Source organism: Gavialis gangeticus, unplaced genomic scaffold (assembly GCF_001723915.1).
Source record: "Gavialis gangeticus isolate Ggan-Ray unplaced genomic scaffold, GavGan_comp1, whole genome shotgun sequence".
In the NCBI taxonomy this organism is placed as follows: Eukaryota; Metazoa; Chordata; order Crocodylia; family Gavialidae; genus Gavialis; species Gavialis gangeticus.
The window spans coordinates 99,016,633-99,030,926 of NW_017729031.1; the positions used below are offsets into that span (position 1 = coordinate 99,016,633).

The window sequence follows — 14,294 nt, forward strand, 5'->3', positions numbered from 1 at the left end:
ACGCTAGAAGGGAGGGACAGGCTGCAATTGGATCTGGACAGGTTACAGGGGTGGGCGGATGAGAATAAGATGGGATTCAATACCGACAAGTACAGGGTACTACACCTAGGGAGAAAGAAATAGCATACCTACAGGCTGGGGAACTCCCCTCTCAACAGCACAGAGGCAGAAAAGGATCTTGGAGTCATTATAGACTCCAAGATGAACATGGGCCGCCAATGTGGGGACGTGGTCAGGAAGGCTAATTGCACCTTGTCATGCACCCACAGATGCACCACGAGCAGGTCCAAGGAGGTGATCCTTCCCCTCTATGCAACACTGGTCAGACCGCAGTTGGAGTACTGTGTCCAGTTCTGGGTGCTGCACTTCAGGAGGGATGTGGACAACATTGAGAGGGTCCAGAGGAGGACTTCTCGCATGATCAGGGGTAAGCAGGGCAGGCCCTATGAGGAGAGGCTAAGGGACCTGAACCTGTTCAGACTCCACAAGAGAAGGCTGAGAGGGGATCTGGTGCCCATCTATAAACTGGCCAAGGGAGACCAGCAGGCAATGGGAGAGTCCCTGTTCCCCCAAGCACTACTGGGAGTAACAAGGAATAATGGCCATAAGTTGACTGAGAGTAGATTCAGGCTAGACATCAGGAGGCGCTACTTCACAGTCAGGGCGGCTAGGATCTGGAACCAACTTCCAATAGAAGTGGAGCTCACTCCTACCCTGGGGGTCTTCAAAAGGAGGCTAGATAGACACCTAGCCGGGTCGTTTGACCCCAGCATTCTTTCCTGCCCATGGCAAGAGGTTGGACTTGATGATCTGTTCAGGTCCCTTCTGACCCTACCAACTATGAAACTATGGAACTATGAAACCCCCTTCTGGAGAAGACAACCCCTTGAAGAAAGCTGACCATCGACAGAACACTCCAGGGCCTCGGATAGGTAGATATACAACTCTAGTGCTCTCATAATCACTACAGCAGCTACTACACACTATACTACATGGGTTTGAATGAGTGAGTGCATGTGTGTACACTAAGGTGACCAGTACCCCTCATAACTCAAAGTTTGCATTTATGATTTTTTTGGTAACTTCACATCTTATACAATAAACTAGAATTTATTATGATCCTGAGAGTTGGTCCTTTGTAGCCAACAGGTGGGGCTAGATTTGCCCCAAAGAGTCAGAGCATTTCAGGGGCCTAAATAAAGTGAAAATTATATATTTTCACTTCAAGTCTTCCAAGCGCGGATGTCTGGTTCCTTCTATTGACTTATGGCTCCCCTTTACCTCCACGATCATGACTCATTTCAGACCCAGGGCAGGGAGTAAAGGAGTAAAATGATAAGCTAACAAGTTCAAAATAAAGGGAAGAAATAAACTAGAAATCTGTACAAGCAAGGTTTTACTGTCAGCAGCTGCAGTTGTAATGTGCAAAAGTGAATGTTAATATGCAGGAAATACTCAAGGGCACTCATTTCCTGCTAGACTGTGACATTTGTACTTAGGAAACTTACAGTGAGACAGCAGATGTATGGGCTGCATGCTGGTGCCAAGAGCTACTCACCAAGTAGTTAAAGAGGATATGAGATGTCTGGGCAGGAAAGTCTCCGATGTTTAGTAGAAGCTTCCTCAGCATGTACATCAACTCATCCTGAAAGAAGGGTAAAGATTTTTCTTTCCTTTCCATCACAACTTAGTATGTGTTTTCCTTCCTGCCTTGTTTGTTTCCATCCTGCCCACAACCCTTGAGCTCTCTGTGCATGAAATGGAACCACTGGCCTACAAAAGTGCTTGGGATACTCAGTGGAGGGACAAAGGCACCTGCATCCTGGATGCAGCATAAAGACTGTTGACTTGCAAACTGTTTCACATTGTGTGTTGCCTTTTTACTTCAGAGGTATTGTTGAGGATGTGACCTTTGGCAGCTTTCAGCCTCTAGTTCTGACTTGTCTCCTTCTCTGCAATAACTCTAGTTCTTCCCTAGCATGGAAAAGTACTGTTAGGACAACACTGGAGAGAATATATGAAAATTAACTTGCTTTAATGCAACAGTTGTGGCAACTTGGTAATACTCTCCATTCTATCTTAGATCCTCTGTTGCTTTCTTCTGAGGTCTAGTCAAACTGGTGTTACCTGGCAAACAGCCTTAAAGCAGGGATCAACAATATTTACAAACCATGGGCTGGAACAACCGGGCCTCAAGCTGGTGTTGGCCAGGAGGCTTCTCCAGCTTTCTGCCTGCTCCCTCCTCCCTTCTGGACTGTAAGCAGTTTCCAGCCAGTGTAGAACTGAGGCAGCACTGAGGCCAGGGCTGGGTGGCTGGGAGCTGCACCTATGCCACTGTCTCTTCTCCCTGCAACCTGGCTCCCAGCTGTAATGTAGGCACTGCTGAAAGCTGCCCAGCCCCAGCTCCCTTCCCCACTACTGAAAGTGGCGGCTGCATTGAAGCCAGGGGGAGGGGGGCAGAGAAAAGCAGTGGTGATATGGGCTGCAGGCTGCATGTTGCCAACCCTTGCCCTGATGGACCACTCATCACTGGAAGTAGATGGAACATCATACTTTGGTTCCTCTTATTTCCAGCCTCTAGGACTTCCCATCCCCTGCTCCCTCTTGCTCCCTGCTCCAAGGGCAGGACTATGCATAGGGAGTAGCCATGTCATTTCTACACCTGCTGAGGCAAATTTCAGGGTGACTGCATGGTTTCTTCTCCCTTTGTGATGCTAAGGCAGTGCAAATGTAGTGGAGTGAGCTAGAGAATTTGTACTTAGCTATTTATTTCATAGTTTCATACTTAGTAGGGTCGGAAGGGACCGGAGCAGATCATCAAGTCCGACCCCCTGCCATGGCAGGAAAGAGTACTGGGGTAAAACGACCCCAGCAAGGTGTTCATCCAGCCTCCTTTTAAAGACCCCCAGGGTAGGAGCCGGCACCTCTTCTCTTGGAAGTTGGTTCCAGATCCTAGCCGCCCTGACAGTGAAGTAGCGCCTCCTGATATCTAGCCTGAATCTACCCTCTGCCAGCTTGTGACCGTTATTTCTTGTCACTCCTGGTAGTGCTTGGGGGAACAGGGACTCTCCCAATGCCTGCTGGTCCCCATTTCCTTTGCTTCATGTCCTTAGGATTCTAAATCTATTAACTTACTCATTCGCAGTTTGTTGAGCCAATAAGATAAAACAGAGGTGACAAAGATACAGCCCATGGGCTGAATCCAGCCCATGGAGCCCTATCATTCAACTTCAGTGCTGTCTGTGGGTCTCACACTGGCCCCATGTGCCACATGCAGCATGCAGTGGCCACAGGTGAGTCGCACATACTGAATCCAGTGTACAGGGCCGGTCCAGTGTAGGTGCCACATGCTGAATGTGCCCCAGGCTACTCCCATGCTGTGCAGGGCTGGAGCCAGCACATACTGCCCTTGGTGTGCAGGGCCAGTCTGATGCAGGCTGCATATTGTGCCTGTGGTGGACTAGCCATGCACACTGGATCGGGGCTGGTCTGCATTGGGTCCATAGACTAGTTCTATGTCCTGGATCCAGCACGCAGTGCCAGTCTAGTGTGAAAGCCACATGCAGTGTGTGCTCCGGACCAGCTCCATGCAGCATATGCACATGCGCACCAGACCCGCCCCACTCACCACGTGCCACATGCAGGGCTGGGGCTGGGGCTGGGGCCAGCGCATGCTGCATGCAGTGTGCAGAGCTGGAGCTGGGGGCGTGCACTGCATACTCACCGGCCCAGCCCTATGTGCTGGATCTGGCACAGGGAGCCGGTCTGTGGGCCCAATCCAGCCTGCAGACTGGCCCTGTGCCCTTCTTCCGGCCAGTGGGGCCAGATGAGTTTGGTACCCCTGATATAAAATATGATAACAAATTGGTATATGTTACTTCCTGAATTGCTCCCTACCCTGCCTTCTGCCTGACTTCAGACTAACACAGCTCACTACCTTTCTACTCCTTAAATGCTACATTTCAGAACTGTTTGGTTTGTTTTTTTTTTCAAAAGCCACAGGCCTGATTTTAACTTCCATTGTGTTTTAACTCAGTGTAATGTCATTTACTTCAAGGCAGCCACTCTTGTGTCACAGTGCCAGGACAGCAGAATTATTTCCCAATTCCTGTATATGATGTGTGGAGCAAAAGAAAAGGGGAAAGCAGTGGAATAAAGAAAGATGAACAACTTGGACCACAGTCGTATCCCGTGTAATTTAGCACAGCTGGCTGTGTGGAACATGGCTGATTTACTCCAGCTGATAGGCTGGTTCCTTCTCTTTTCCATTTTGATCACTTTCATTTTCAAATGTCCCTAGTCGAGTTTTTAAAGTTTTCCTACACCGGTAGGGCCCTCTACCATCAATTGGCAATTCCCTGTTTCAAGCATCATGGGAATTCCAGCATTTTATTTTTCTTTCTACTGCAAAAACTGGCAGGGCATTTTAAACATCAAATAACATTAAAGTAACACTAAAATAAATGGGCCAGATGACTATAATGTCCCAGACACCTGGTGCTGCTCAACAGGGTAGTCAGAGCTGAAAGAGAAACAACTTGTTTTACAAACCAGGTTGCTTAACAGATATCAGTGGCTGTTTGGGCTGACCTTCAAAAGATACTTCCTGGTCTATCCTTCACCCTGAATGAGAAGTACTGCAAACTAAAGATTCAGAACAGAAGTAGAAAGGCTTCTTGTGCCTGGTGGTTGCAACAGCACTATTATTATTCAGAAAGTGTTAGAAATACACATGATATTGTCATGAGTGGTATTTACACACTCCTGAGGGGTGTATGGTACTTTAAATGTAGTTCCCTGGTGCATGGAGTTTATAATATAAACTAGACATAGCACAAGAAAGTATAATAAATCAGGGGAGAAGAAGACTGCATCTATGCTTCTTCACAGTTAAATTGATGGGCATAGGTGGAGCTAGGTTTATTTACATTGCTGAGGATATCGAATGCAATATGGTTCACTAAAAGGCTAATAATACCCGTGATGTTGGATGTTCAGGGCCAGATACTTAGCTAACATAAACCAACAGCAATTTTCTAAGTCATGTTACACTTTTAAGTCTTCTCCAGTTATTACCCCTTAACTGATTCTACTTGTACCAACATTTCTATACACTAAGGCAGGGGACAGACATTACACTTGTACCAATATAAGTGATCAGAAACTGGTCTATACCTGTAACACAACAGAAGTTCAGCATGCAAAACTGGTCTATATCCATAACAGAACAGAGGGCGCAGATGATTTTTGCCCGATCTGGCCACAGAAAGCAGTTTATAGTTGTGACCAAACACAAGTGCACAGCTGCAGACAGCTTCAAAAATAGTTGATTGGGTGAAAATCTGCCCCCTCGTTGCATGAAGTGTCAGATGAAGATGTTTCAAAATGTAGCTTGTGTAACTTGTGTCTGTGGAGCTCCCAGCCTGTTGCTGTTTTCAGAATGGGAGTGGGGAAAAGGAGCAGAGGGCATTCAGTCTGGAGTTTTTTCAGTCCCTCCCTGGAGGGTGGGGCAGATGTATTAGAGCCCTCAGCCCCATGGTGGGGGGTGGGCTCCAATTCACCCCTCCCCACCCTTCAGCACCAGCTGGGGAGCCCCAAGAATGAGATCCCTCTGCTGCCTTTCCCCCCTCCCATTCTGAAAACAGTAAGCACTGGCAGAGAGCTGTGGCCATTGCTAAGGAAACCTGGCTGCATCTGGCTGAGACTCTGCTGTTTCATCTGGGGTAATGTTGTAACTCAGAAAGCTTTGCAGAAAATGTTCTGAGTTATAGTGGGGAATTACACTTCTGTCTGTACCCAGAAGTTTGGCTCACATAGACTGGTTTAAAAATGGCAGAAGCCGGGTGCAGACAGAAGCGCAGCTCCCTGCTGTAACAGAGAACGCTTTGCAGGAAGTGTTCTGAGTTATAGTGATCCCATGGAACAAACCAAAGTTCACTGTTGGTTCCAGAAGGGAGGGGAATCTAGCTGCTCACTGGGAGTCTGCAGCCAGTTTCCCCTGGAAACGGCCCCTGCTCCCTGCTAGACTGCAAAGTCTTCAAAAGGGGAGGTGGGGGAAGGGAGTGGAAGAAGCTTGTTCTCATCATTTCACAGCCAGCGCTGAAGGGTGGGATGGATGGATTGGAACTCCCCCACCTCAGGGGAGGGGGGAAGGTGGGTGCTCCAGTACACCCGCTCTACCCTCCAGTGCAGGCTGAAAACCCTCTGAGACTGAACTCCCTCTGCTCCCTTTCCCCCTCCCATTCTGAAAACAACTCAAGACTGGCAGGGAGGCAGATAGAAGTTACAGAAGATGCTCTGTTTTGTAATGTCTTCATTTGACCTGTCATACAAGGAGGGGTCAGATTTTTACCCAACTTTTGAAGCTGTCTGTAGCCGTGCACTTGTGTTTACTCATGACTATAAACTACTTTCTGTGGCCATATAGAGCAAAAATTATCACTCCTGTTTGTGCCCTAAGATTTGCCACTCCTCCCTGTCCTCCCCCACCAAAGGGTCAATGTGTGTTCTGTTCACTACCAATCTAAACTACACCACTTACAGAAAACTGCCTAACTTAGATCAGTTCTGCCTCACTCCTTTTGAATGTCTGTACCTAGCCTAAGTGATATAGACACCTTTACATAATGTGCCTATTTGGAGAAAAGAGTCCTACCTGTCGATTGCTTATTGTGAGTTTCTCCAGGAAATGCCGCAGAACTGTTGAGGGATCTTCAATCAGGCAGTTCCATAAGACTTGCTGAGCCACAGCACTCACTGTGCAAGAGAAAGAAAGAGAACCAGTCTTCAAAGGGACAATTTGTATGAAAATGTTTCTAACATCCATTGCTATTATTATTATTATTTGTATTGCCATATCACTTAGGAAACCTAATTATAAATTAGGCACTCTTTGTGCTAGGTGCTGTGGCAATGCAGAACAAAAGGATGGTCTAGCTAATAGGGCTGTGTGAGGCTTTGGACTGTGCTTCGGATCTGGAGAAGATTTGGATGCTTTGGTGTCCAAAGCAGCATGTCCAGATTGACTAGCTGGCTTGTTTAGGCTTTCCAAAGCAGTTCAGAGCTTCCGAACTGCTTTGGAAAAGCTTCGGGGCCACTTCGGAGATCCGACCATAGGGTATAATGGGGAATCAATGAAATATCTATAACTTTGTTAGTTTTTGTCTGATTTGGATGAAACTTGCAGGGGTGGAAGCTTCTGCTGAGAGCAGGAACCCTGCCAAGTGTCAAGAAGATCAGTGCATGGGCTTGGGGGGAACTGCACCCCAAATTCTTGAAAGCAAAACTCATGTCACATGTACGTTTCACCACTGTGTCTTTCTTGGGACAGTTAACGAGTTAATTAGCAATGGTTAACACCTAAAAAACCACAGGCTAAGGAGAGGAAATAATCAATACAGGCAATCAACTGTCCCAAGACAGAGACAGTCAGTTGCACAAGCACCCATGTCACGAGTTTTGTCTGTCAGCAGCTAGAGGTGCAGGGCCCCAGAACCCAGAAACCCCTGCGCCTATCTCCTTAACTGCTGGCAGGCTTTGTGGCCTCAGCAGGGGCTACCATCCCTGCAGCTTTCATCCTGCTGTGCCTTAACACACGTGTCACCCATGTCATGAGTTTTGCTTGGCCGCAGCTTGAGGTGCAGTTTCCCCCAGAACCCCCCTGCACCTATCTCCTTGATAGCTGGCAGGCTTCGTGGCCTGAGCAGAAGCTACCATACCTGCAGCTTTCACCCTGCTGTGCCTTAACACACACAGTGTCACCCGTGTCATGACTTCTGCTCATCTGCAGCTTGAGGTGCAGTTTCCCCCAAACCCCTGCACCTATCTCCTTGAAACTTGGCAAGCTTTATGGCCTCACCAGGGGCCACCATCCCTGCAGTTTTCACCCCCCTGTGGTGAAACATGTACACATGACATGAGTTTTGCTTTCAAGAATTTGGGGTTCAGTTCCCCCCCAAGCCCATGCACCAATCTTCTTGATACTTGGCAGGCTTCATACTCTCAGCAGAGGCTACCAGTCTGGCAAGTTTCATCCAAATCAGACAAAAAACAACAAAGTTATAGATATTTCATTGATTCCCCATTATACCCTATGGCCGGATCTCTGAGGCGGCTCCAAGGCTTCGGAGCCACTTCGGCCAGATCAAAGCGGGAAACCAATCCAGAGCTCCAGGTCAGACTGCTGACTTCTGAAGTGGCCGGATCCAAAGCCAGATCAAATAGCTGTCTACTCGCACAGGCCTAGTAGCTAATCATGCTTCCAAGCACAGCATGTTAACTGCTAGGTTATAGAGAAGCTGTATTTCCTTCTTTGTTATACGCTTTAGCTGATTTTCCAAACCCAACAAAAATGTCTGTAAAAAATTATCAGTATGCAAATGGTTCATGAGGTGAAATGATCCACCCTGTTTTAAAAAAAATATATGAATCACGATTAACTGACTCTACAGTATCATTTATCCATTTTGTCATATGTTGTGCCAAGTTGTAATTATTTATGGCCAATATTTAGGTAGCCACCAAGTGTTTGTGTAAATGCTGATCAGCCTCAAAACATTATGATAATAGAGTTCTAACATTTGAATCTTTTCAAGCCCTGCCTGTTGTGCTAAAGGTGGTGCTTAAAAAACTCAGCTGGAGAACCAATGAAGAGGTGAACCTTAAAGGACAAGAGAGCTTTCATATTCCTGATTCCAGATGGCAAATTATTGAATTCACAAACATTTTTGTGAATAAAAGCTCCAATTTGCTATGATTTACTGGGTCATGCTTTCTGTTATTCCTGGTCATTCTTCAGAAAGCCACCAAGCATTTGTGAAAAGGTTAGCTGATTGCAAAACATTAAGGATTCTAGTTATCTGAAAATTTACGTTAGTGGAATAATTTTCAGTGACTCAGTCATCCAGTGAAGAAGCAAGTCACTGCTTTATACTACACGTGATTAACAAAAGCTTGTGAGCAACTCAGAGTCTGAAACATTTGGGAACAGCTACAGTTCACAACCCATGAGCATGTAGAAATTATGGGTACAAGTCTGTGGATCATTCTGAAACCAGAAAGAAGGACTTGAACCAAGTATGGCTGGTGCATTTGTTGTTCAAAAAAAAAAGAGAGAGAAAGAAAAGACAAGACAAGATCAGGTATATGGTCACACTATGCTGAGGACTCAATTTCTAACAGGTTAATGAATGATTAATAGACATTTTAATAAAATATTAATAAATTGTTCTGGAGCAAAACAAGTCAATAACTGCTTCTTAAATGATTTATTTGTAAAGAACTAATTCTTAACTGATTTATTTATTTATAAATCCTTCTGCTGATGTCCTTATAAAAATATGTAATATCATACACTACCCTCAGGTTTACCTTTGTATTGAATAATGGTAAAAAAAACCATGGTCAAATGTAGCATATATACCTAGTGCTCATTTTATACCTCTAGTTATTATACCTTACTGATGTAAGCCATGATTAAAATTGCTAGAGGTTTCCATAACCTCTGACTAAGAGGCCGTGAATGTTTAATTTAAGTCCATACCTGCGACTCCATCCTCCCGGACTTCTCCATCTTCCATCAGATGGACAATGGGAAGCACAGCTGCACAGATGCATGCTGGGAACACTGCCTGGGGAGGCTGGGGCACATGATGATTTGGAGTATGCTCTGTAGTGTGTTCCTCATCTGCAGTAGTGAGAAGTATAAAAGGTTTGGGTTTGCAGATATCAAGTCAAGCTAAAGGTCCTCCCAAGCCTGTGAGCTCACTGAGCTATTGGGATTAAGGCATCAGTTTCTATAACCATTGATACACAGGGAATAATATGACTAGCCTTTGGTTTTGCAGCCTGAATGACTACTGCCCATTCAATGCTGTTTAGACTGGAGAAAGCCCTTGTCATGACTGAGGCTTCAAACTCATGCCTTCTGGAGCACAAGCTGGATGCCACAATGCCCCATTAGCAGATGGACTGCACATAAAATCCCATTAAATTACAATTTTGCCTGACAGCATTCACTGTTACATCCTTAATGAAACACTGACATTTAAGAGAAGGTGCTGTAAGCATGGGGAAAACAGCTGTCTCATAATGCATGATACCTAGTATTTCAAAATTGCTGAAGCTTGCAACCAGATCTGACAACAGGAAAGCATTACTTTGGCCGAGATAACAGAAATTGAGACATTATGTGGCAGTGCAAAAAAGGGCTAAAGAACTGAAATGCTGAGAGAGGGGAATTAAAAACAAATGCAAAGCTAACCCACCTTCATTACTGACCGCTGAACGCACTGACCAGACAGAGCCACGACGGAAGGAATAATTCCTGTGAGAAGTGCTAGATGTGCAGGAGGGACTCACAGAGAGACGGCGGGATGCCAGGTTGGCAACTTCTTCTACTGACAAAGAAAGCAGGAAATGTGAATTTATGTCTATAAATCCATCTGACATAGCTGAGGGCACTTAGAAGTTAACACCAACCAGCCACCTTGAGACAGTGAAAAATTCAAAGTAGGCTACAGACCCATTAGATCTTTTTTTCCCCCCAATGACTCAGGAGTGATCCAGTGCTTTGCTAAGTCAAATTGCAACTGACTGGATGACAGGGCTCTAAAAACGATTCTACATCCTAATGAGCTACACTACTAGGCTATTTGTTATGCTTGCTTTAGGTAACGCCCAGTTATACTTGCAATGCAATTACTCTATTTACAGATTTCCCACTGCATAAGGTGCTCAGGACTCCAGAGTATTTGTCTATTGCATGAGCTCTTACAGTACATTGAACTAACTCTCTCTAGTAGGACCTTATCTGGCAAGGGGTTGAGTGCCTCTGTGAGGTGCCAGGTGCCAAAAATTCCCACTGGATTCAGTGGGACCCGGGGACATCCTGAAAGCACTCAGTATTTCATTTGTTTGCACTTTTACTCTAATAAGGACTCACTACACTTCTTTCTCATTCATTTTCAACCTTAAAGATTGTGACATGGTTGTCTCACATTTTTGTGATGTTGGTAAAATGATTCAGAAGCAGGTTGATGACATCGGGGCAGGCAATTATTTTGGGCAGAGGGCAGCTTACTGAATTTTAGCAAGCCATCGTGGGCCACATGACAGGCAACCCAGGGCAGATAAATATTAATTTTCTAAATTTTTTAAGGGCCCTGCGGGCTGGAAAGAATGGCCTGGCGGGCTGCTTTCGGCCCCCGGGCCGCATTTTGCCCACCCCTGGATCACATGGTCTAAAACAGTGAGCCTGTCGTAAAACAGGCTCTGCATTATCAATAATGAGCATTTTCTTTCAACATGTGGCATCCCTAAGAAATTGTCCACAATGCAAGCACATGCTTATGGGTCCCAGGCAGGCAGTTTGTGGCTCTGAAGCACACCTTCCTCCTCCTGCTCTGAATTTGGGTTGCAGGTGGGCTCATAACATGCCTCCTGGGTGATGGGAATGGCAGTGATCAGACTGGCCTCCCGGCCCAGGCGTTTCTTTTCCTCCTCTTGCTGTAGGTTCTTCAGGATATGCTCTGCTCGCTGATGAGAACGTGACACTGCCCGGGCCGAAAATGACTTCTTCCATGAAAGCAAGAGAAAGAAACTGACTTGAAGCAGTCAGTTTTGCAAGTCACACATACAAATCTCCTGTAATGTTTAATAATTATTACACAAGCAAAATAAGTGGAAACTGAACTAGAGACTCACAAGGGAGAACTTGGTTTAATTTAATAATTTAGGGCACAACACAGTTACAGTAATGTAATTTGTACTAGCTTTGTACACCACTGGATTCCAAAATCACCAGCAAGCAGCTCTCCTGGGGCTGCTGCATTCAGAAGGTGGCTATTACAATGTCTTACCACTATGTGAGAGGGAATCATATATTAGCTTTTTTGCCTTGAGCAAATTGTTACCCTGGACACATGGGCACACACAACAGTAAAATTTACGCCAGTGTAATTTTATTTCCAATTTTTACACACAGGTCAATTACACACAGGTAAATGTATCTCATACCCCTGACCTTTGTCTCTTGCTGACCAAATGGAAAAATGTTAAATTCCTATAAAAATTCTGGTTCCCTACACTAACAACTCGCCTCAAAATCTCTCTCAAACTGACAAAGGCAGAAAATACAGAGATTAGGCTTTATCTTCCTCTTCAGCTTCTGCTTTTCTTCCCTAACCCAAAATTTGTTATTAAGAAAAATAAGAACTTTGACACTAGGGAGCTTTTTACTTACAGACTGGTCTTCATTGATGGGGTCTTGTACACTCCCACTGCACTGTGGGACCCAAGGTGGGTCAAACATTGGCACAGAGGGCATTCCCAGGACTGGAGAGGGCAGGGTGAAGTTTATACTTGGTGGAGGAATCTACAAAACACATGAAGAAAAAAAATTAGGGAGAGAGAGGGGGGAATTTTAAGGGAAAATAATGATTGGTGGCATTCCTTGGTTTTAGCCTCCTTCTGCAAGCTGGGACAGAAGCTGCTCGTATGCTCAGTTCAGGTTTCAATAACAGATTGGGTTGTTTCAAACAGTAAAGCATTTTTGGCCACAGAACAAACATTTGAAATGGTTTGTACTATTTTTTATAAAAGCAGATTTCCCAGTTTAAAGACAAATCCACTAAACTGATACCACAGACCCACAGGATGGGGTCTTCTCCATAACACAATACCAACCATACAGCCTAGACAACCACCCTTTATAGGTGACTCCGCTTTCAACATGTTTCTACAGCTGTGACACTTTCAATGATCAGTTCTCTAAATACAAAAGAAAGGTCCTGCCTCTAGAATGACAGAAAAATCTAGGGATGGAAATCTTACAAATCAATCTTTTTATTCTTCAAAGAAAACAATTATCTGAGGTATGCCAAAGGTCAAAGATGAAACTGTATTCAGAAAAATTTTCATTCACTAGGATAGTAGCATATACATGGTGTAACAGTCTGCAATAAAGGAACCCATTTCCTGGGCATGCATTTCAAAATTAAACATGTTAAATGAACTATTTATGATTATCTGGGATTTACAGCATCTCCAACAATGGTTAAGAACAAGCAAACAACTCCTCTGACTAAACTGCATGAATCAAAAAATCCATGATTAATTTCTATGGTACAGATTTTGCTATGTTTGCTTAAGTTGATAAGTAATCAGTTCAACAACAATATCTAAGTTAGGTCCTATACATGCACTTTGTTGAAGCATGCACAATATGCATCTGTCAATATTTATGAATACGATTGGAAAAGTCAGATACAATAATTCATCCTGTTTCCACAGATTGAACTACCAGCTCACTGTATTATAACTATTGTGCATGGCATGTTTTCTATACCATTTCAGAATCTGGTAGGAGTCTCTCTCTCTCTGTTTTATGAAGCAGTTCTGCACCCAATAAGCCTTGCTCAGAAGACCCTCTTTTCTCTCCTGCAATGATGTTGGCATTTACCCTTCATGTCAAAGCGTATTTCCTTACATGGCAAACTGTGAAGGATGGTGGTATGTTTTGTTTCCTCTCATCTACCTTAAAGATCTGTTGAGCTCCCTCCTCCATTCGAGGCCAGACTTGATATCTAAATCTCCAGAGAGTGTGGAATTTGAGAATGGCATTCAGTCTTTGCACTGTCTCAGGGTGATGAAATTCAGACATCAGCATATCAGAAACAGCTTCTGGCACTTTCACAGCACACAGTAGGAACATGGCAGCTGCATGGAGGGAACATGTAATCAACTGAGTTTTTTCACAATACATTTATTTTTCAGATAAAATTGTAGCTGCATAAGAAACCCTCAAAAACGAGATTACCTGCACATTTGACCTGGTGAACAACAACATATTTTTAATGAACTTTATATGTACAGATCTATTCTGAAGTGCTTTATAAAATGCAGGTGATGTTCTTAACGTTGACTTCCCTAGTCAAGAGCTGGGAAGAAAAAACAACTATTTTTCTTTACCATCGGGGTTTACATAGAGGGATACTACAATCAAAATCATGTCTCAATTCCTGGGGAAGTTACAGTACATTGAAAAGAACATAATTTAAAAAAATCTAACAATAAATCATTTCTTGGTTAAGCAATAACAGCAACAATAAGAATATAAAACAAGCAAGATATTCCCTGAATAAATAAATTATGACATCCTAGAAGCTCAGACAAGTTCAGAATTCAAATATCTACAGTATAACTTAAGGAACTTCAGATTAAAAGGAAAGATTTTACAATGAGACATAGGGCTCAATTCTTCCAGGTTGTCAGAAATCCAGGGAGTACTGGCAAAG

The 14,294-nt window shown here is 44.3% G+C and overlaps 1 protein-coding gene across 1 annotated transcript in view; it reads right to left on the reverse strand.

The window, feature by feature from the left end:
* The window catches only part of UNC80 (unc-80 homolog, NALCN activator), a 230,274-nt gene that overhangs the window by 80,561 nt on the left and 135,419 nt on the right, over positions 1-14,294 (reverse strand). Inside the window, exons 31-37 of the mRNA XM_019523430.1 lie at positions 13,535-13,716; positions 12,242-12,373; positions 11,388-11,574; positions 10,266-10,397; positions 9,542-9,685; positions 6,656-6,756; positions 1,559-1,645 (exon numbers count right to left, since the gene is read on the reverse strand). Coding sequence (XP_019378975.1) covers positions 1,559-1,645; positions 6,656-6,756; positions 9,542-9,685; positions 10,266-10,397; positions 11,388-11,574; positions 12,242-12,373; positions 13,535-13,716 — 965 coding nt within the window. The remainder of the gene's footprint in view (positions 1-1,558; positions 1,646-6,655; positions 6,757-9,541; positions 9,686-10,265; positions 10,398-11,387; positions 11,575-12,241; positions 12,374-13,534; positions 13,717-14,294) is intronic.